The following is a 23177-nucleotide window of genomic DNA, read 5'->3' on the forward strand; positions in this document are numbered from 1 at the left end:
CCAAGGTCTGTGAGCGAGGGCATCACTCTAGCGAAATGGAACAGGTGTCAGGTGGTGTGAGGCTGCTGCGGAACATCAGGACCTTCACCAGCATGAAGGACAGGTCAGGCAGACCAGACATCACCTTAGCAGCCTCCCCACTCAGCTCCTCATCCCTCTCTGGTTTTCTGCCTCCTCCGACACACACACACACACACACACACACACAGACAGACACAGACACAGACACAGACACAGACACAGACACAGACACACACATGAGATTGAGGGTAGGGGAGGGAGGACTGACCTTTGAATGTGTATGTGGAGCCATTTAGACTATGCAAGATTAGCTCGTGCCACCAATTAGATTTTGAATCAAGGTGACAGCGCCCATTAACAGCATTTCCTCAGTTCACTGTGTTAAGAAACCTTGCTTAAAAACTTGCAGAAAGGTGTGAATATGTTTAACTTTGTAGCATTTAGTGTTCAGGTTCGCTTTCAATCACTTGGAAATTAATTGTAACAGACATTTAAACCAGGGGTGCCCACATGTTTGCGCCCCACTGTAGCGTTACCCAGATATGTATATCCATCAATGGTATAGTGTGTGTGAACTTATGTGCTCTGACCTGGTGGTTGTGCTGGTCTTCTCCATGGTGGTCATGAGGTGGTTGTATGTGTCTGCTAGGCGACTGCTGCTGTCACTGGTTTCCAGTTTGGCAGTGGTCAACTCATACAGCTCGGGGTCCACCCCTAAACACGCACGCACACGCATGCACAAACACACACAGACAGACTAAGGGTTAGCTCTTATCTGGACAGTCCCAAGGATAGGGTCAATAAGATAAGGAGGCATCAAACGTTAGACACCATATGGCCACAGGCATACTTTATGATTAACAATAGTCTTTCTCAAACATTGACTTCAATAAGAGGTTCATCAAATATCGAATGAATCAGCAAATCGGTCACGCGTTGAAAGCATCAGAGGATGGAGTGGGAATAGTTTCAATTAATTGATATATGGGGTTTATTCCCAGCACCACAGGCATGACACAGCCATGATTAGATACTGTAGTTCTAAAGGTTTAGATATAGGCTACACAAATGGTTGTATGGTTATCATGTGTATTGTGTATTGCGTATTTGTATTTGCGTTGTTTTCTACCCTGACTGCATGACAGCATCTCCTCATCCTACTATGAATGAATGAATGAATGAATGAATGAATGAATGAATGCATGAATGAATGAATCTTTATTTCGAACATGATTTAAAATAATAAATAACAAATAACTAATATGTAGAGTACAGTCCTATCAATTGTTCTAAAAGGAGTAGGAAGAAGCCTAGGCTTATCCTGTCCTACCCCTGTTTATACTTAACAATTATACTTACATTATATAATCCAATTAATTAATACATATATATTTCAGTATACTTTGACTTTGCTGACCTGGGGGTGGCGTGCTGGGCCCGCTGCTGCTGTCGGAGTCACTGTCCTCCACAGGCCCAAAGTAATCCAGGTTGAGCCCTGAGTCACTGCTCACTGAGGATGCTGGGGGTGAGGGTGGAATGTGGGGTTAGGAAAACATGCAAGGGGGTAAGGTGAGACAGCAGTACATTTGAACATGCATGTTTGTTACTACAAAAAGAATATAGCACAACTCACATTCGTTAACCGTGCAGTTTGTTACTACTGCAGTGAGGGTTGATTCAGGGAACTGGGTGTTTGAGCTGTTGTTTTAGAAAATGTGATTGTTCTCCTCTAAAACACCTTTTCTTCTTTTCTTTTTCATCATACTTTTTTACATAATAGTTTAGTTTAGAACATCAACATATTCACACTTATGTTAACACTGGTATAGTGCTGGAGATAGTACATATTAAGTGAACAAGGGGTGAAGTGCTCCTTTAATTACTGTACAAATCACAATGTCTGCATTGAAATGGAATCGACTAATATTGATAAGTCCACAAAGCAAACACAGGGCAGTCTTTCTTTGGTACTAAACTTTGGTTGAGAAATGCAGGTATACAAACAAACAAGCGGTGACAGTAGTCACTAGGGGAAACATCATGCAGTTGATACCCTATATGGACAAAAGTATGTGGACACAATTATCGTCTGATATGATTTCATGGTTTGGGCTAGGCCCCTTAGTTCCAGTGAAGGGACATCTTAATGCTACAGCATATAATGCGATTCTAGAGATGTATGCTTCCAACTTTGTGGCAACAGTTTGGGGAAGGCCCTTTTCAGGTTCAGCATGACAATGCCCCCAAACACAAAGTGAGGTCCATAATGACATGGTTTGCCGAGTTTGGTGTGGGAGAACTTGACTGGCCTGCACACAGAGCTCTGACCTCAACCCCATCGAACACCTTTGGGATGAATTGGAACGGAGACTGTGAGCCAGTCCTTCTCGCCCAACATCTGTGCCTGACCTCATTAATGCTCTTGTGACTGAATGGGAGAAAATCTCCGCAACCATATTCTAAAATCTAGTAGAAATCTTCCCAGAAGAGTGAAAGTTGTTACAGCAGCAAAGGTGGGACCAAAGTTCAACAAGCACATATGGGTGTGATGTTTGGGTGTCCGTGTCCCAATACTTTTGTCCATATAGAGTACATAGTGCACTGGGGAGCAGTATCATTTAGGACTCCATAAAACAGAAGAAAGCTGTCAGTGACAGTAACATGGAAAAGCAGAAGAAGAAACCAGAAGAAAAGCAAGAGGCAAGACTAAGACTGCTCTGGAGTATGGTGTAATATATTAGAGCATGTTTATTCATGAACAGATGATTTCACACAAGTGTTTATTGAAAGTGTCACATTGAAAGAACGTTCAAGCATCTTGTCGGTTCAAGGGGAGCCTCGAAACAGAAAATTCCACAAAGCTAAATCAACAGATGTTTGCATAACATTGTGTTTATGGTCACAGTGATTGTAAAGATCCATCCCCTTTTATGAACAGTCTTCCTCTTAAAGGGATAGTTTACTCAAAATACAAATAAACATGATTTCCATATAGTAGTCTGTAGTGGATTCACCAAAACAGTTTTTTGGATAATTGTTTGCCATATTTCAGTTTTGTTAGTATCTCTAACGGCCAAATTCATTTTTTAAATCATGTTGAAAACATGTTACAAGCACACCAATCCTACTACCATCACAATAGTATGCCTCTCTGAAATGTATGTCTACAGGCCCATACAAACAACCCAGGAATTACCTGTGTACACAATCTGTGAGGGTAAATGTGTATCCATTCGTAACCACAGCCAAGCATGATTAAACTATCCCTTTATCTTGTTAAGAAAGTGAAATATAAACACAGAGGAATAAAATACAGGAGAGCAGCTCGAACAGGAAAACAGCAAGGAGAATCCAGGATCCTCTGAGCGAGTGTCAATATCTGTTACTGTGCTTACTAGTAAGCACAAGTCTAGAGCACACCACCAGCAACACATTGACATGGTACCATGGTACTAAGTTCCAGACAGCTCAGTTGGTTAGTGCACGGTGCTGTCCACACCAACATTGTGGGCTCAATCTATAGTAATACTGTATACTACTGTATGTGTCACTTTGGATAAAAGTGTCTGCTTAAAGACTATACAGCGATATCAAAGTGGATTTGAAAAAGTATTTTATCGCAAAAAACATTGCATTTGTCTATGGCTTTATGGGTCTCTGCCCAATTCTATGCCTTAATACTGTATTAGCAGTTGACAGTGCAACAAGAACATATGCTTACATAGAAGACGACGGATTAAAAGCAAGAAACCTCACAAGCGTAACTCCACAGGGCAGATGAGGTAGCCAGTAGGTTAGAGGTATCCTCAGAGGTATCTCCTCAGTAAAATACTATTTTGGAGGGGGAAATCAGCTAAACAGAGAGCCTGAGGTGTTTTACCCTAACCCAACAAGTGAAAAGGAGAGACAGAAAGAGTGAGACATTAAACTGCCAGGTCTCAGCCAAACAGAAACGGATTAAATATACCAAGAGCAGATGATAATTGATCTGTCAGAAGTTCGAGTCCTTTAAACTTTCAATATACTGGTACGTAACAGATGGACAAGAGAGGTCTTTTCTCTCTGAGAAGTCCTGAAGGAAAAACAGCAGCTTAGTCCTGTTTTTGACCCTTGACCCCTCATTAGCAAGAGCAGCCTTGAAACGGGCCTAGACAGGCCTGATGAGGAGGCCTCAAACCTTAGACACCATATGGCCACAGGCATACTTTAGGATTAACAAGTCTTTCTCAAACATTGACTTCAATAAGAGGTTTATCAAATATTTAATGAATCAGCCAATTGGTTGCATTTGACGGGTGCAGAAATCTCTGTATAGTGTGGCCTTAATACGCTCTAACAAAGAAACAATGTTGAAGAGAGGGAAGTAGAAGATAGAGAGACAAGAGAGGAGGGAACTGAGAGAAGCAGACTGAGTGTGAAAAAAAAAAAAGAGAGAGAGAGAACGTAAAGGTCTCAATAGAAGAGAAGAAGCCGGGTGTGGACTGGAGGGTAGTCTCATCTCCGGCCCTGGAGGTGAGGGGCGCGGCGGGGGGACGTACCGTCCAGAGGGTTGCTAAGGCCACAGCTGCTCCAGTCAAATTGGACAGAAGGGAGGGCCCCCTGGTGGCAGGAGGAATAAACAGCAGTGAGGCTCAAAGAGAGGGGAACTCTGTGAAATACTGGAATTTGCCGTAGATTTGTTACGTACATGCAAAGTGAGTGAGCAATAATGTGAAGTACCTGCACTGAATCTTTTGAGGAGGTTCTTGTTCCCTGTGAGCCAGAAAGTGCTTGTGCTGTAGCAGCTGTCTGCCCTGCTGCTGAGGCGGACTTCAGCGGCTCTTTGGTGGGCTCTAGCATTCCCTGAGAGAAAGAGAGAGGGAGAGAGGGAGAGAGAGAGAGGGAGACAGGGAGAGAGAGGGGGAGAGAGGGAGACAGGGAGGGCGGGGGAGAGAGAAAGAGAGGGAGAGAGTGACGGAGGTGTGTGTTTTAAATAGGTTTGGAATCTGCATCATGTAAGGTTTGAATAATTAAGATCAATATGGTGGACACCCTGCTTAATCTATGGAAGACTAGATGGAGTACACCTATCCTATGATTTCAGGACTGTGGATATTACAGGGGCTAGGGGCTATTAAGAAGCTTGGGGGGAGGGTCTACACTACAGGACAAAATGGAACTGGGCCTATGTTTCCCTCCATCCACTCACCAGGTCGGCTGCAAACACAGGCACTATCACAGGATGCTTCCTCTGCCCAGTGAACAGCTGTAAGTAGAGACAGAGTAGACACTAGGGGTGCAACGACTCTCGGTTTTATATTGAACCTGTACGGTTCGCCATCCACGGTTCAATATGCACTAGTGATTGTCGGTTTTTGGGTTTATGCTCAATTCAATTGAACATGGATATGTTTCTGCTGTGTTCCATTGAGTATGGATATGTTTATGCTGTGTTCCATTGAACATGGATATGTTTCTGCTGTGTTCCATTGAAAGTCGGAGGTCGAGTTTGTCTGGAACGCAGGCTGCTTCTTCTTCAAATGTTTGTTCATGGCGAGCGGAGTTGAGAACATGACAACCGTTTGAGGTAGCCCCGGATTGCTACAAATATGTGCTGTGGGGTCGTTCTTTTTCAGTTTTGGCATTAAATACAATGATGAGGGAACGAAAACAGTGAACAGAAATGCATAATATGCGCATAATGCGTATATGGGCTACCAGCTGTCATGGCTAAAATGTGCACTTTTACTTTTATTTCTTCCTCTCCTCTACCAGTAGTCAAAGCTAAGAGGCACATTTGAGTGTTTTTTGTTTATAGCCTATATATATATTTATATTTTTTATCTTATACAATATACCAGTCATATTCTGAATGTTAAAGTTCCATAAGTACAAGCTAAATAAAGTAAAGTAACAGTTTGTAAATAAATAGCAGTATTTATTTTTACCAAAACTGAACCGAAAACCATGACCCAAAAACCGAGGTTCATACCGAACCGTGGGCACACTGAACCGTTGCACCCCTAGTGGACACCGTTAACCACCGCACCGTTGGGACATGTTATTTGTTCGTTCAAGCTAGGGGCAGAAACAGGAAGTAAAACAATGCCAGGCACCACCAGTGTGTCAACTCACAATATTCCTGGTATCCACGCCCAGGCAGTGGAGCAGGGTCATGTTGCTATGAGAACCACCCCACTGGAACTTCAGGCCGAATGCATTGTGGAGGTCCTGAGGCTGCCGCCAGATGCTCTGTGTCACCCTGGGGTGGTCAGAAAGAAATTGGGCTCACTGCAAGAGATCGCAACTTCAAGCTGAGCAACTACTGTCTGCATCCATGAAATGAACTCAAATTCGATCAGGAACACTATGGCTACTGATGCTCAAAATGCTTTGGGACTAATACGAAAAAGGAGATCCTCCTCACCAATTGGCTATATGGCTGGGCTGCTCCCCGTCTCTCTGCCTCTCCCTCTGCCCCTCCTCAGGCTGGGTGTCCTGGGCCTCCAGCAGAGCTCCAAGGCTCCTGATCTCCTCCTCGGTCACCTCTGCTACGTCCACCGCAGGGAAACTGGCCAAGAAGAGCCTCTGCAGACAGCGGGACAGAGAGGCCTACAAGAGACATGATGCACAGAGAGAAGATCAACCCCCAGCCTAGTCCAGGACTCCTTGAGAAAGCAGTGACAATGTTACTGAGTGGGTTATCCTGAACTAAACCACCGTCCTTAACCCCAAATCGGGGACTCCAAATCTGGTCCTGGAGAGCTACTGGGTATGCATCTTTTGTTCCAACTCGGAACCGATGGTTCTCGAGCCTAATGGCCTATAGAGCAGGAGCCTGTTTCCGTAGCGTTAAGGGCTCTGCACACAGCGTGCGATTTCTGTTGCGCGTCAACATTCCATTTTGAAGTTTGAATGGAAGTCTATGAGAACATCGCATTTCAACACACACGGCCCCGATTTTAATCACACCGCGAAAATTCGATTCCATTCATTTTGAAGGGGACAAAGCACACGGCGTGCGAGTTTTGTCGCACTGTCAAATTTGTGCTTTTTCCCATTCAAAATGAATGGAATCGAATTTTCGCCGTGCGATTAAAATCGGGGCCGTGTGTGTTGAAATGCGATGTTCTCATAGACTTCCATTCAAACTTCAAAATGGAATGTTGACGCGCAACAGAAATCGCACGCTGTGTGCAGAGCCCTTTAAGCGGCTTGATGTACAAGTACGCCCCCTGGACGTGACACTGGTATGTCGCAGGGTCGGCACTAATAGACCCGATTCAATTAATCGTGGACCAGTCCTTATAAAATGATTAGTACGGGTGTATAGTTCTGGGCAAGAATAGCCCAACTCAAAAGAATACTAACCTGAAAACTGTCCCTTCTTTCAGCAGCACTTCCCTGCCACGCCTCCTCCTCCTCCTCCTCCTCTTCTTCCTCCTCCTCCTCCTCCTCTTCATCAGTCCATTTAGCACTCTTCTCCTCACCAAACTCTGCCCAAGTCTCCCTCTCAGACGGAGTTCTCTGGTCCCCAAACGCCTCCCAGGCCTCCTCCCTCTCCCCCTGGCCCTCTGCATCACCGTCCAACTGTGCTGAGCGGAAGTCAGCAAAGCTGTCACTGGGGGGGAGGTCACCTTGTCCCCCCTCCCGTACCCCGCAGGCCTGTTCAAAGTTTGCAAAGCCCTCCTCCTCCCCCTGTATCCTTGACTCTGATTGCTGGCTAGGAAAGGAGCCAGCATCCCTGAAATTTCCAAAGTCCTCTTCCTCCTCCTGTTTCTCTTGCTCCTCCTCTTCCTCTATCTTGGTCTCTGTCTTCTCCCTGAGGTCACCTCCCACGTCCTCCTGAGGCACCAATGAGGATAGAGCGAGGACAGTCTGGCTAAAGGCCCCGAAGTCCTCCAGACCATCTGGGGACACTGCCTCACAGAAGGACGCAAATTCCTCACTCACAGACCCACTGACTGTGGTGGGGAGAGGAGAGATGCTTTCCTCTTCTTCTTCTTCTTCTTCTTCTTCTCCTCCTTCTCCTCTCTCAGTCTCCCTTTCCCTCTCCCCTTCCAGTTCTGGAGCCTGAATAAGATCGACTTGCTTGCTGACACTGGGGGGCACTCTCTTCCCTGGGCCTACCAGTTCCTCATACCCAGGATCGGGTTCCACTGTAGGGGTTGGGAGAACAGAGAGGTCCAGAGAGAGGTCCTGAGATTGGTGAGTGGGCTCTGAGTCCCTTTGCTCCCAGTGCTGGTTTACTCTAGTGCAATCAATGTCCCCTTCCTCGGCTAAAGACTTAGACCCGGGTTCAGACTCCATAACAGTCTCCTGTTCTGTGTCTGAACGGTCTTCGCTGAAGCCGTTGGTTATGTTTGTCCCTTTCTCCCTGCCTTCACTGTGCTCTGTAGGACCTGTGTGAGTGAATCCACAGCACCAAGGCTCCATCTCCGGCTCAGCGAATGCAGAGAAGTCAGCAAACCCAGTCTCCTCTCTTGGGGGGCAGTTACACAGTGCAGGGGCTGTGGTAGCATTCTGATCGGGAGGGTTCCCCTGGTGGACCCTCTCCAGACACCCGTTGGTGAGTGGCACAGGGAGCTCACTGTTACAATCCTGCCTGTTCAACTCTGTTTGACTACTGTCCACCCCTGTGGTCACATAAGAGCCGGGTTGGAATTGTTCTACTGGCTTCTTCGTGTTGGCGTCACGAACGAGATTCCCTGGTCGTGAGGTTCTGTTGCTTCGGGTTAAGTGCTCTAGTGGGGAGATCTTCGAACGGGGCTGGCTCGAGCCCGCACGGGGGTCGGTGAACGCGGTGAAGCTGAGACTGGAGGACAATCCTCGGGAGAAGCTTCCAAAGTCTCCAAACTCATCGTCCTCCTCAGGCCCCGCTCCGTCATCTTCCAGCGGAGGGGGGGAGGAGGAGTACACGCGCATCTCGTCCGGCTCCATGGGCTCTCCTGGCAGGAGCCGAAGGCCTCATACGTCTAAAAGAAGAACACACATATCAGCCAACACGGCAATGGGATGTTGTGAGAGGATGGTTGATTTTTCTTTCTTAAATTGAACAAATTACCATACATTCTCATAAACTCAACGCACAGGCTAACATAGTAGGATAGTCACTTGGGCTATTTTTTTTTATGTACTAAGGTACATTTAGGCTACACAGTTGGAAAGGTCATTTATGACATAAAAAAGAAACCTCAATAACGTTTGATTAATCAAGCCTTGTAAAAAATAAATAAAGTATTTGTGTGCATGCATTATTGACTTTTCTGTGCTTGACTTTGTGCTCCCACAGAATAGTAACCGCACACACATATCTGTTCAACACACGACCCAGGAGAGGGATTTAGTCACTCTGAGATTAGCCTATATTAGGGGTGGGCATCGACGATCGATAATTGATCGATAATTGATCGATAAGGATCTTGGTCGATCACAAAATAAAACATTTGGTCGATCACAAAAAATAAATAATAATTTTTGTGATCGACCAAATGTTTTATTTTGTGATCGACCAAGATCCTTATCGATCAATTATCGATCGTCGATGCCCACCCCTAGCCTATATGCACTCTTTACGGAGAACAATATGGAATAAATAAGACCATGGGCCGGTTGCATAAAGATAGACACAGTCCCAGTCTTAGACATAATGTGGGCACCCCTAGTCAAAATGCCATTTACAATTAGGCCTAATATCTAAGTGAAAAGAAGAAAACCTAACCTCTAAATGGTACAAACTTAAACATGACATATTTCATCTTATTTTAAAGCAAGATCAATTTAATTCACTTTTTACAGTTTCAAAATAATAAAACAAGGTAAAAAGGCCTTGTGCAAAAGTTTGGGAACCCTGTCAGAGCTAGTACTTTGTAACTCCTCCTCGGGCAACTATAACAGCTTGCATTATAGGCACGACGTGGTGTGATATGAATAACATGCATGCACAATTTCTTGACCTCACTTTGAGACAAAGAAACGTTAACACATTGGTAGTACTATCTGGCACGGAGCGCAAAGTATCAATGGCGCATTATTATTCAGTGGCAGTGATGTGCACTCAGGTCGTCTACCATTTAGAATCCACGACGTTGGCAGAAACATCGTCGGCAGAAAAACATGCCAGCATCGATAAAAGGAATCGATAACCTTGAAACCTAACCTGAAAAGATTGGAGAGCTTGTTGTATGTATTTATGTTAAAACATGTCTCAAGGAAAATGTGACTCAATTGTTGACAATAGGGTCATCCAATTAATTCCCCATGGAGAACTTTAGGGCCTACCATTCTAAAATTAGCCTAGCAAAACCCCAATAACAGAGGACTCAATAAGAACTTTCTATTAAAGAATCTACTCTTTCTGTTTCCATTGTTTGTTATGGTTCTTCTTGGAATGGAAAAATGGAGCCAGCATACGGCCACATCCCCTATCAGTCAGAGTAACCTGATCCAGGAAATCTTATCCAGCATCATTGTGCTCAGCTGACAGGTCGGGAGGGGCCTGCTGAACCCAGATAAACTAGAGGCAGCCACGGCCCTTCCACTTTATAGGAGCTTACTCCCATGAAGCCAAACAGTACAATACATGTTCATACCCCTAACCATTACACTGATACATTATATGTAGGTATCTGTGAATGTGTAGATATAATGAGTGCTGTGGAGCTTCATGCCCAAGTATGTAATATGATCCATATATGCACTGGGGATCATTTACAGGCAATGGAATGCTTTAGATTTCTGCGCCAGTGTGTTAGAGGCATCCAAAACAAATGGCTAAATTAAGATTTGGCTATGCTTGCTTAGTGTCAAATCAACAGACAGGCATAGCGGTGTCGTGTCAGATAGTGTTCCCGGTCTGACAGAAAGTGTGTTTTTTAAGTATTGTAATTATTATGTAATGAAACTTACTGTAATATAACAACGATAGTGGCTTACACTTCAGACACTTGGTCTTCCTGAAGAATGACTAGTTCAGTAATGATTGCCAATCATGTTATAGGCCGACCCTTGTTCCTCAAATGTGTTGTAAACATTCAAGTGATGTTGGTATTTCCATGCACTTTAGATCAGCTGTATGAATATAACTGTTATAAAATATGCATATTTCATTTATCCATCTATAAGCCGTTGCTCATGCTTGTAGATGACATATTATTATCATATCAAGTCAAAAGTCATGATTAATTTTGGTGTTAAATTGACAAATTGCCATTACATTAACTAATCTTCTTAATTAAATAATAAGTTAATATCCTTGATATGTACGACAAATTCAAATATGTCTACGCTATGGTGACATGTAAGTATCATCATAAATTAAGTGTTGCATTAGATACCTTTTAAAACCATAAATAATGGATGACATATTTTGAGATAAAAACGGCTAATTTAGCAGAAAGGTGACAAGTTTGCACCCCTGAATAGAGGGGTAGGGGACACTCTGACAAGTCAACATATCGACTAATTTCGGTGCTCAATTGAGCCTTCAGCCTAGCTAATTAATTGATGAACATAACAGTTAGCAAGCAAGCTACGGGGTTAACTGAAGTCAGAGAAAATGAATACATTCATAAAGCTTCTACTGGCTACAGTACGTGTTCGCTGCCCCGACCTCAGGTCCCAGTCACACACACACACACACACACACACACACACACACACACACACAGTCTCACACACACACACACACACACACACACACACACACACACACACACAGTCACACAGTCAGTCAGTCAGTCAGTCAGTCACACACACACACACACACACACACACACACACACACACACACACAGTCACACGCAGTCACACACACACACACACACACACATACACACACAGTCACACACAGTCTCACACACACACATACACACACACACACACACACACACACACACACACAGTCACACACACACACAGTCAGTCAGTCACACACACACACACACACACACACAGTCAGTCACACACACACACACACACACACACACACACACACACATACACACACACACACACACACACACACACACACACACACACACACACACACACACACACACACACACACACACACACACACACACACACACACACACACACCTTCTTCCCCGGTCATAACCCATCCTGACAGATGCTAGGCTAGCAGGCTAACGTGTCCCCTTCCTTACCTACAAACGCCGGGATGCTCATCTCATCTCATGTCATGGCTGGAGAGATGCGACTATACCTCGTCAATCACAGACAAGTTGTAGCGACACTAAAATTCGGACTCTGAAATGTAATGAGAGATTGTTGTAAAATGAAAATCGCCAGTGAACTGAACTGGCAGGTTCGCTGTCTCTCTCCTGCTTGTTGTGACAGCAGACTTCTTCTTCTTCTTCTTCTTCTCAGACCAACTTAAGGCGCATTACCGCCACCTACCGGACTGTGTATGGACGTTATATTTGACAGGGAAAAAATAAAAAATGAAAGAAATAAACAAAATTAGGGGGGGGGGGGTTAAATCTTGTTTATCAACCCTGTATCTTTTAAGTACTGAATGACCTGTTTGTGCATTTTTATTGCATTTCCTAATAAACTTTCTACAGTAAACCCCAATTTAGCCCTATGAGTTGCTGACCTCAGCCGCCCTCTAATAATTAGCCTTCACAATAAAAGCGCCATATGAAAACACGAACATGAACCCTTTTGTAAGAGACAGATATTCAACAAATAGGACGTAATAAAATGTATTTGATTTTAATGTTTTGATATTTCAATGTCGTTTTGGAAATGTGTTTCACATACAATAGAGGGAGCTAGAGGACGGGTCCAAACACAACATACTGTAGAGAGCCTTTCAACGCAGTGTTTCTGCTTTCTGCTATTTCCTCTTTGTAATCACTCTATAAACAAAGCAGACGAGGGTTAAAAAAAGACGTGTGTGCGCCAGAGAGATAGTAGAAACTAAAAACCCTTAAAAAAAAAAGTAAAAAAAAAAACGAATCTCCTCAGTTCCCTGTTACTTTCGTCTCTTTTACCACTTCATAGACACACACACACACACACACACACACACACACACACACACACACACACACACACACAGACACACACAGACACACACACACACACACACACACACACACACACACACACACACACACACACACACACACACACACACACACACACACACACACACCTCCTCTCAGCTTGGCAGGAGCCTGACACAGACTCTCTTGTTCTTCTGATGGCCAGTTGACAAGATGTTCTGTGGCTCAGCACTTTTCAGAATGAGACACATTGAACCAGCATAATTCCAAGATGAGAGGTTTATTAGTCTGCAAAGTAGTTGTTTTTACAAAAGCACAGGAAAAGAAAACACCTGAATTGGGGTAACATGATTGTTGGAATAGAAAAATGCCCATTCTCAAAGGTTCTTGTTTAAATTAGTTACTTCTTGTTCAAACAAGCTAGGAATGGATATAGTGTTTAATAGGCATAGCACCTATGGGAGTGTCATAGCACCTATATGGGAGTGTCATAGCACCTATGGGGGCTACTTAATATAGGATTGACCATATTGAACAAAGAAGGAACTATTAAATCTACTTTGATGAAATGTTCAATCAGACAACCTTAGAAAAAAAGCCTTGCATGTTCAAGCATAGACATGGCCTTTACACATCACACACAAAAAAATGTATTTGGTCATACTTCACTTACATCATACAAAGTGCTGTAGTTCAAACAATGGTTATACATCCACTCTTTTGAAGCTTGGCTTGGAAAGTGCTTTACAAATCTTTAGTTAATTGGTGTGAGAGACATTTGGTCCGAACCAACATTTTAGAGTTTGTCTTAGATTCTAAACACCATTGCCATCTTTTAACAGGCATTGTTCTTGTGAAAATGCAAGTATGACATTACTTCTGGGGCAGATTTCTAGGGGTTTAAAATATAATAATGCATTTCGTTCTAATAAATTAGTATGAAAACATGATTGTAAAACCACACGAAACATCAACAACAGTACAACAATCTATTTCATAAGTCACTCCATAAATACATTAGTTTGCTTTTCAAAAGAAATACAGTTTTTTGTTTTTTTTTACCTTTTAAAATAATTTCTAATAATTTACATAGGGGGCCTTTTGCTTACTACAACACACCTTGTAGAAAAAATTACATCTTTCATGCTTTGCTGAACAAGTCTAAAAAAAGGAAAAAGCAAACTATTACCTTGGTTTTTCACGTATACAATACGCTCAAAGAGAACTTGGATTCAACATCACATGCATAACAAATGAACTAATTTTCTCATGTTATAAACCAAGCCAACGAGAACAAGGCCATGTTCAAATATGTACATCCAAAGGCTTGGTGACATCAAATTACAATCGGGGCGCAATGACATTCAATTCTTATTTTTCATATACCCTTATTTTTTTTCTTCTAAGGTTTAAAACACTATTAGTTTAATTTCAGGGAATGTGTTGTATTCAAAGTTACTTGAGGAGTAGGGTGAGGTTCTGAATTGACTGTCGATCATGGCCTGGATTAAATGAAACTGGCATAGTGTAAAAAATTCATTCAACTCAAAATATGTTTATGTTTTTGTTATTCATAATCCAGTTGATGTTGTTGGATCAATTGCAGTTCTGAAAAAATGTGCTTTATGGCATAAAAGTATTTACACTTAATGCGTAAAGTGACCATGCAAGTTTGATTGAATTTCAACGAGACGATCATTAGGAGATCCAGAGGTATATTAAGGCTCCTCAGGGTTGTTAGTCAGTGCACAATGTTAGACCTTTGCCGATAGAAATATCGATTGCAGATACAATTCCCAGTTTCACATGACAATTATGACCGGCACATTCAATAATGTTTGCACCCAGCCAAATAAGGCCCTTGGGGTTAATCAGGAAGTGTTCCTATGTAGTATCCTTCCTGGCAACAGTACCACTCAGTTGGCCTCGATGCATGTCTGACAAAATATGATGTCTTTTATATTCACTCTTGGTTTTACCAGTGAACACACATAGATCTTTATGTCCAATATTTTTGTGGAAAATTACACAAAATCATATACTTCATTCCACATGTTGCAATTTGACATGTCGTACTTAGAGGCAGTTGTAGTTTTATATAAGAACAGTTTTCAGCTCTCTACAACCAGAACAGCACCGAAGAAATGGAGGCAGCCAGCCAGCCAGCCACACACTGCAACAACTGTATACACTCATATAACCCTCCATGTCAAACTGTCAAATAGTTGTTTCCTAAGGAATGGGTTCAAAAGAAATGTGTGCCTGCCATGCAAAAGTAGAGTACTCTTAACTTCAAGAGGGTACTGTCTGACTAGCCAGGAGAAAACAAATAATAGTAAGTACTTCCCAGAGAGGACCTTATTGCTCCATAGCATAAACAACTTTTTTTGTGCATGGAATGTGTAGGGAACATTTGTGCATCCTTCTGGCAAATGTATTTTGTCAAGGATTGCAGTGGTCAGTGATGCTGCACTTATGTTCCGTGATAAATAGAAGACTTCGTTACATCGAGTTATAGCCCATGTCAATCATCAGCTGCTCATGTTTAACTTGTTACACTGTAGATGGACTGTACATGGAATAGCCTAGAAAAAGCACCTATTGAGGGAGGTCTGACCACACGGTTAAAATGTAAATAGCATTACATTGCACCAAAACATACATACATACATGTACGTATGTATCTCAATGGGTTTGATAACAGCAAAAGATGGCAACAACTGCTACCATCCTCCGCCAAGTTATCATGGCTTTTTCCACAGTCCTCAATATAGAATAAAAAACTCAGAGCAGAATCGCTCCAACAGGAAGAAACTGCCTCCAACAACGAAACCCAGTCTGACACAATGGAGTGTTTTGATGGAGCACAATAAGCCTCTCAGCACAATGCTTTGTCGGTTTGTGCCCCTACTTGCTCTCATGGCTGAGCTTCCACAGTGAGCAAGCAGTGGGCCCAGAGTGGTCTGAGTGGGCCCATTGACAGGGAGCTATTTGACATTATGGAGGCATATTGGAGCTGAACTGTAACTGTAGTGGTAGTAACTGTCATAACGACATTAGCACAAAGACATTTCAGACCGGATCGTGGTCACATGCCATACCTATAATCGAAATATGTTTCATGCTTTATATTGCATGAAATGGCGGAATCATTTTTTTACATTCCTCATGATGAAATAACTAACCAAGACAGGCATTGTGTCAACCCTGATGACACTATACAGGCTTTATAACCACTCTAAGTAGCTACACTGTTCCAGTGACTAAGTCCTTCTCTAACTGAGCCTACACAGGAAGGAAGCCTGGGAAGAAGTATCATCCTGTAGACTCAAGACCAGTGGAAGAAGTTATGTATAAATAGCACCGAAGCAACACATATCATCTGAACATAGCTCATGTTGGCTCTGTGTCAACATTATTTACTACATACTGTAGGCTCCATTTTCCTTCCGCTAAATAGCACCCGCATAAACAAAAAAAATAGCTTCATTCCAAATATCCAATTAATTAAAAACGATTTTGGAACCGTAACATCATACTGTATGGTTGTAGTCCTTTCTACGATGATAATTACACTATACCCACCTGTCTATGCTACCAAAGAACATGAGTGCTGTACCATCAAAATACCATACAGCCCTATCCTTATCCATCGCAACAATTGCTTATCGCTAATGTAACTGGTCTGTAAACGTCAAAAAGATGGGTTTTTTGCTTAGCTTATAAAGGCTAACTGTACACTATTTCTTTTAGAACGGTGGTTTCTTCAAAACTGATGACAAATGATAACATGAAAGTTGGAGTGGACTGGGTGTTTAAGCTCTGGCTGTTTCAGTATGATGTTGTTTTCTTCAAAATGCAAACAAAGCTCAATGTCGACTATAATATTTACTAGCATGTACAGTACCTCTGTTAGTGCAATGCTTTCTATCTACAGGTCCTGGAGAACGGTTGCAATGAACATTGTGAGTATGAACCAATAATCTACACTGCAAAGACAATTCAATCAAAAAGCTGCTACGGTACATCTTGTCAAGACTTCACAATTATAATCCTAATTTTGCTGTATGTAGGTCATTGGGTTTTAGAGACAAATAACCATGACAACCAGAAAATCCATAGTCACTCCAAAGAGGCCACGCCCCCGAGAGGATAACTGTACCAATCACTATGAGCCCATGAAAACAGTGCCAATTTTAAGAGTTAAAAAACCTTGTTTGTCACTAATTTGTATGTATTCAAGGACAGCGCCAAAAGAGTGCCTCGGTAATAATGCTGCACTTGTCAGTCAACCAATTAAAATTAACATTCATTTTCCATCATCATCCTCACTGCTAAATTCTGTTTTAGGTGCTAAATATACATATTGATTCCTGAGAACTGTAAGATTTCTCTTTACATGAATGCGACTTTTGAGACTTTCGAGGTACTCTCCACGAGGTATCCTTTTTCAGCACAATCTCCAAAGGAGGCATGGCAACAGTTCATCCACAAGAACGTCAGCAGAACACCCTGGTTAGAAGTGATTAGAGGTGAGAAAAAAAAGAAAGAAAAAAAGAAAGAAAAGAAGACACAGAACCGTATTGGTGGGGTTTCCAAGCTGTTGTGCTGCCAGTTGCATGATGGGTTGTGGGTGATGTGTGTTTGTGTGTGTTCTCCTGTTGTCAAGTCCTTGCTTCACACAATGAGATGGGGCTGGGTTAACCTAGTTTTGTGATCTGTAGACCTCCGTCTATCCGTACTGTATCGATGGAGGTCAAAGATTTCACTTTGTGATGAAAGTCAAATAGCGGGTGTCCGTCCACAAATATCCGGAACCTCTGGTGCTCGCAGTGGATCTCGATCTGGAGAGAGAAAAAGTGAGAGAAAGGAGATGGACAAAGAGAGGGAGGAAGAAAAAGAATGAGGCAAAGACACAGTATGGAAGGAGAGAGAGTGGATAGATGCATTTACCTTAACATTTTTGCCGTTTAGCAGACAACGTAATTCAAAGCGACTTACAATAAATGATGGTGGGGGGGAGCGAGATAAAAACATCTGTCCCTGTCATGATCTTTTATGAATGAAAGGGAGCATGTTGGACTTGTTCCATTACTTAACGTTAATCTCAGACGTCATTTACACTTATCTAAGCACTCGTTCTGTAACTGATCTATGTCTGGGATCACCTGCCTACAACCAGGAACAATGGCTGTTCCTTATCAATGGGCTATCTTCATCTCCTCAAAGGCAAAGATGGTAAGAATGAGGGTGTGTGTGTGTGTGTTAAGACTACAATTCCATCCATCACTAAGATCCAAGACTTTTGTTAACTGTGTCCAGTTTCCTATGGAATGACAACACAGCCTAACTTGAATGTAAAAAGCATGCCAGATAGTCTAGTCCCACTGGTGCCGATAGCCCTTATGACTGAGGGTTTAAATAGTGTTACTAGTCACGTTAAGAGAAAATAATCATAATTATAGCTAGAGAATCACTAGCCAAACACTATACTCAAAATAGCAGGAACATAGAAGGGAAACGTAAATGAACCCAGTGAATCCATACACTAAGCAACTGGTGAGTAGTGAGAATAAATAGTGATTCAGTGTAATAGTTACCCTAAACGGCTGGTCTGGGATAAAGGGGAAGTAGGCAGTGGACGCCTCCTCTACGCTCCACTTCCCCGAGACACGGGCGTTACGCAGGAACTGACGCTCTGTGAACCGGGCGCTGAGCTTCAGGGCAACGTCCGGCAGCGGTTCCTCCTTGTCTGTGCCACGGCCGCAGGTCAGGCTGACCTCAAAGCTGAACAGTAAAGTGACATGGAAGAAAGTATGAGGTCATAAGGGCAGCATAGGGTCCCCTGCAAGTGGCCTATCTCCAGCATTAGTACAGTTTTTACAAAAATGATGCTGTGTTATTGTTTTGTTTATAAATATTAAACATTTGTAATAATAATACATGGAATCACATTAATGTTGACATAAGTAGTATGCCAGACATTTTGAATGATGTAATAAGGAGGCACTTTACGCCTCACATGAGTTTCCCCAGGACACACCCTAACAAGTCTACTAAAGGGTATTTTTTGACTGCTGAGGTGAACGCCCTTGCCTTGCATAGTGAAATAGCCCTCATTTCACAACACCCACGCATTTCTACTACCCCAAGGCCTATGCTTTTTCCTAGTGCCTTGGTGCCAATGAATCAATCATCATGTTGTTCCGTTTCAGAGCAGTTGTGCAATTATCTTGTAAGATAGGCTGAAAGTTAATTTTATAATAGTAGACACAAACACAATCATTCAAACTTATTATAAAAATTTAAAATATTGCAAAAATACATATTTTTTAACATTTAGATGTGATTATTATGTATTCAATACATAAGCAGCACAAGGTCATAGCCGTTCGTGAGCTTAGAATGATACGGTTCTATCTCCGTTTAGGGCAGTTCAGAGATATTGAGCGTCAAAGTGTTTACATTCCATTATGTTTTGGGAGATGGAACCTTTGTATTTTATGAATTACTAACTCAAAAATGTAAACATTTTAAAAAAATAACACCACACAGCCCAGTGAGCAATAGACGTCTTTTCAACCTCGCGTCTACAATATAAACCAATATAAACCAGCTATATTACGGCTATATTTTCTACTTATCTTAAATGCATGAAAACTGTTATTAAACCCTTCTAAACTGTCAGAATACGTCCCAGTCGCATGTAGTATGAGATTCCATGTAGTCTAGCATAGTTATCCTAGCAGAAGTGGTGGTTTAAATTGCGTCTATACGGCGCTGTCCTTTAACCCAGATAAATGCGGTCTGTGTCTAAACCTGTTTTAGTCTAGCAGCACGTTGAGTTTAAATTAATACCCTAAACGCCTGTAGATTGTCAAAATATGTACCAGACGGTCATTTAGTCTGAAATTCCATGTAGTCTAGCATAGTTATTCATGCAGAAGAGGTGGTTTAAATTGCGTCTATACGTCGCTGTCCTTTAACCCAGATAAATGCGGTCTGTGTCTAAACATATTTTCTACTTATCTTAAATGCATTAAAATTCAGTAGGCTATAACAGGTCAAAACAACTAGACCAATACAAAACTTTGTTGGTTTATTATGTTTAGTTGAGTGTCTGTTTCAAATATTTTGTCCAACAATAGCCTACTGACTTTACTGAATAAGGCTGTGCCTGTCATGACACATATTGGTCATGAAGTATTGCCAATGTAATGAATACAATATTGTTAATTTCAATGTTTGTAATTGGTCACTTTCAATTTATAAGAGTGTCATATATATATATATATATACCGGTAGATACATTGACATCGTAAAATTAAATTAAATAAATGTCCCTCCTGTCATATGACGTCGAGTAAACATGACAAGTGCTTTGCAGCTTCACGGTTCACCCAATGAACACGATTGGCTGTTTCATATGGAAGTCCCACCCATTTCAGATGTTCTGTCTATTTCATTGGTTGTTCGGCGAGACGTTTAAATTAAAAAATCGACCGGTCGAGTTGAGCAGAGAGACAAGGGCAGACAGTTTGAAGAAGTGAAGTGAGCGAGGAGTTGGTTACCTGGTTACCGAAAGAGAAATAATTATATAGACTTGACAGTTGAATTTCAGGTAGGTGGTGAAAATGTGATTATCCAGCGCTGACTATCTACCTACGTGGTAGACTAACTGTTTATAGCAAGCGCTCGTTTGTTAGATACGTTTTTGTGCAACTGACTTGTGTTTATGTTCTCCGCACACGCGAGACAAGGCAGAACGGGCCCCAGGCAGAACGGCGGTGCTGGCTACAGAAAGAATAACCCAACCTAAATGTTGTCTCCCTAACTGTTAATAAATACTATTATGTTGTATGTAATGTTCCTATTTCATTGTTAATATTTAATATTTAATATTCTTATTTCCTTATTTATATTTCGTATTGACTATTTCCCTAAATAAATACATGTTCCTATTCATATTTCCTTGTCATAATTTACTTATTACTCATGAAAATTGTATTTGTCTACTTATACTAAGTGTTTAAACGTCTAGGCTATAACAAAGCTAAATTGATATGAAATTGGAAATTGAAACGTCTGTTTAAACTGCATTTCAACAGCTATATATAGTCTGCCGTTGAAATGCCTATAGAAACAGTCGTTTCAATTTCACCTCAATTTGGCTTTGTTTTAGCCTAGACGTTTAAACACCGGTGTTTCAATGTCTAGGTTATAATTAAGCTAAATTTAGGCTAAATTGGAAATTGAAACAACGTCTATGTTTAGACGTTGAAATGCCGTTGAAACATAGAAAGGGAAACAACGTCTATGTTTCAACGGCATTTCAACGTCTAAACATAGACGTTGTTTCAATTTCCAAAATGGCCGATATTTAGCCTCGATTTGGCCTAGACGTCTACGGGCCATTTAGACGTTGTTTAGACGTCTAATCAACGTAAAATTGCTCACTGGGAGGCATTAATAAACACCTAATGGATCAGATTATGTAAAAAAACTCATACCGTATAATTCTAACGTCACGATTTAGATCATTATTATGTATTCAATACATAAGCAGCACAAGGTCATAGCAGTTCATGGAAGCTTACCTGTCTGGCTCCAGATCAACTATGCCCATGACAATGATCTTCTTCCCCGGCCTCATCCCGCCTCTGATGCGGCCGCTGAACGGCACAGTCTACGATGGCGAGAGAATGTTAATTAAAATTAAATCCGCTCATGGCATTCGCATGCAATAATGTAATGATGTAACTATGATGAATCTGCCATACCAGAAGCCGTGTGATGTTCTCTCTGTCGGGCGAGATTAGCCCGGGGTTTCCCAACGAATCGTTGAGCTGGTCATCTTCAATATTCTTCAAAACCAGAGACAGAAATGACACAATTTACAGTTTAATGGTCAGGTATAAAATCCTGTTATATCATGGTAGCAACGTTTAAAACGGTCATATCATTTTGGCTCTGTGATGTAATATGAAAACACCACAAATGTTCTTGTATCGGAATGCCATATTCCGGAATATGAAAATATGAAAATATGAATATATGATTGGGTCTCAGAGGGTTAAGAGACCCACATATTGTGCAGCTCTTATCCAGACATATGAGGGGTATTAAGCCCTCGTTGTGGCCTCACGTCGCTATTCAACAATGAAGACGTGGGGATTCCCCGGCTGTCAATAGATGTCATGTTTCCCATAATAAGTCTGGTGGGAGAACATTTAGTATAACATCCATTGACTAGGCCTGATGCATTGTCAACATTGTAGCCTACATGAGCTAATACCGCGAAAGGACATGATCCACAACGGATACATCCAAATCATATTCCTATTCATATCCTCGCCCAGATCAAAGACAACTCGGTTGGCACAGTAATGCACAGACAGTCTAGATGCGTGGACTTACACGCAACAAGACCACTGATGCGTCTAAGCAATGGCGCGATTGTCCATAACAATTACGCACAACCCGTTTATAAACAATAATATTCCACACAGCCCTGTTTCCCCTGTCATTTCAAATACTCACTTTTCCGTTGTTTTCCGTTCCCGACACCGCCATCTTGTACAGAATAATACCATAGGATGCTTATCAGCAGAGAGGCAGGTCCAGCACCGGAATGTGTCGTGGCACAGTGGTGACTAGACTCTGGAGGCTATTCCTGGTGTCCTCTGTGGGGAACCGCAGTTACTGAATTATCTGTTCAGAGAGGAGGCTTGAACACTTGAGATGGGCGGATATTTGCTGACGTATGGTTTGTAATAATTACAGACTGAAAAGCTTAATCCCCGTCTGTTGGAGCAGTCTAATCAGCTTTTCCCCCCACCTGATTAGGCTAAGCAAGCCTGTGAACTTGGGTTAGGAACCACTGCGGATTCAGGGGGGGGCAGGGGGGGCGACTGCCCCTCCTGGTGCCCCCACGGTTGAAAAACGTCTCGCTTAAGTGCCCTTTTGATTGGCAAAAATGCCCTTTTGAGTGGCGAAAATGAGAGGATGTGCCCTATTGGTGCCCCTCCAATGGTCTAAATTTGACCATGTGCCCCCACAGTTGAAAGATTTCGCACTCAAGTGCCCCTTTGAGTGGCAAAATTAGATGATGTGCCCTATTGGCTGCCCTTCCAATGGTCTAAC

At 42.2% G+C, this 23177-nt stretch overlaps 2 protein-coding genes across 2 annotated transcripts in view; both read right to left on the reverse strand.

Moving 5' to 3' along the window:
- aftphb (aftiphilin b) overlaps positions 1 to 12266 on the reverse strand; it is a 12496-nt gene extending 230 nt beyond the window's left edge. The window contains exons 1-12 of the mRNA XM_080548991.1: positions 12168 to 12266; positions 8251 to 8975; positions 8144 to 8159; positions 7372 to 7919; positions 6428 to 6612; positions 6136 to 6262; positions 5210 to 5266; positions 4741 to 4863; positions 4560 to 4620; positions 1439 to 1540; positions 612 to 735; positions 1 to 167 (exon numbers count right to left, since the gene is read on the reverse strand). The exon at positions 1 to 167 is cut by the window's left edge and continues 230 nt beyond it. Coding sequence (XP_080405117.1) covers positions 23 to 167; positions 612 to 735; positions 1439 to 1540; positions 4560 to 4620; positions 4741 to 4863; positions 5210 to 5266; positions 6136 to 6262; positions 6428 to 6612; positions 7372 to 7919; positions 8144 to 8159; positions 8251 to 8940 — 2178 coding nt within the window. The 5' untranslated portion in view covers positions 8941 to 8975; positions 12168 to 12266 and the 3' untranslated portion in view covers positions 1 to 22. The remainder of the gene's footprint in view (positions 168 to 611; positions 736 to 1438; positions 1541 to 4559; positions 4621 to 4740; positions 4864 to 5209; positions 5267 to 6135; positions 6263 to 6427; positions 6613 to 7371; positions 7920 to 8143; positions 8160 to 8250; positions 8976 to 12167) is intronic.
- Positions 12267 to 17734: 5468 nt separating this feature from the next.
- On the reverse strand, positions 17735 to 22607 carry LOC308174156 (galectin-related protein B-like; the record flags this gene model as incomplete). The annotated part of the gene is made up of 5 exons (XM_080549225.1): positions 17735 to 17878; positions 18635 to 18821; positions 21632 to 21720; positions 21815 to 21898; positions 22575 to 22607. The coding sequence occupies 5 exons, from the start codon at positions 22605 to 22607 to the stop codon at positions 17735 to 17737; spliced, it is 537 nt and encodes a 178-aa protein (XP_080405351.1).
- Positions 22608 to 23177: the final 570 nt, after the last annotated feature.

The sequence above is a fragment of the Nansenia antarctica genome (assembly GCF_963989245.1).
Source record: "Nansenia antarctica genome assembly, chromosome: 19".
Classification (NCBI taxonomy): Eukaryota; Metazoa; Chordata; class Actinopteri; order Argentiniformes; family Microstomatidae; genus Nansenia; species Nansenia antarctica.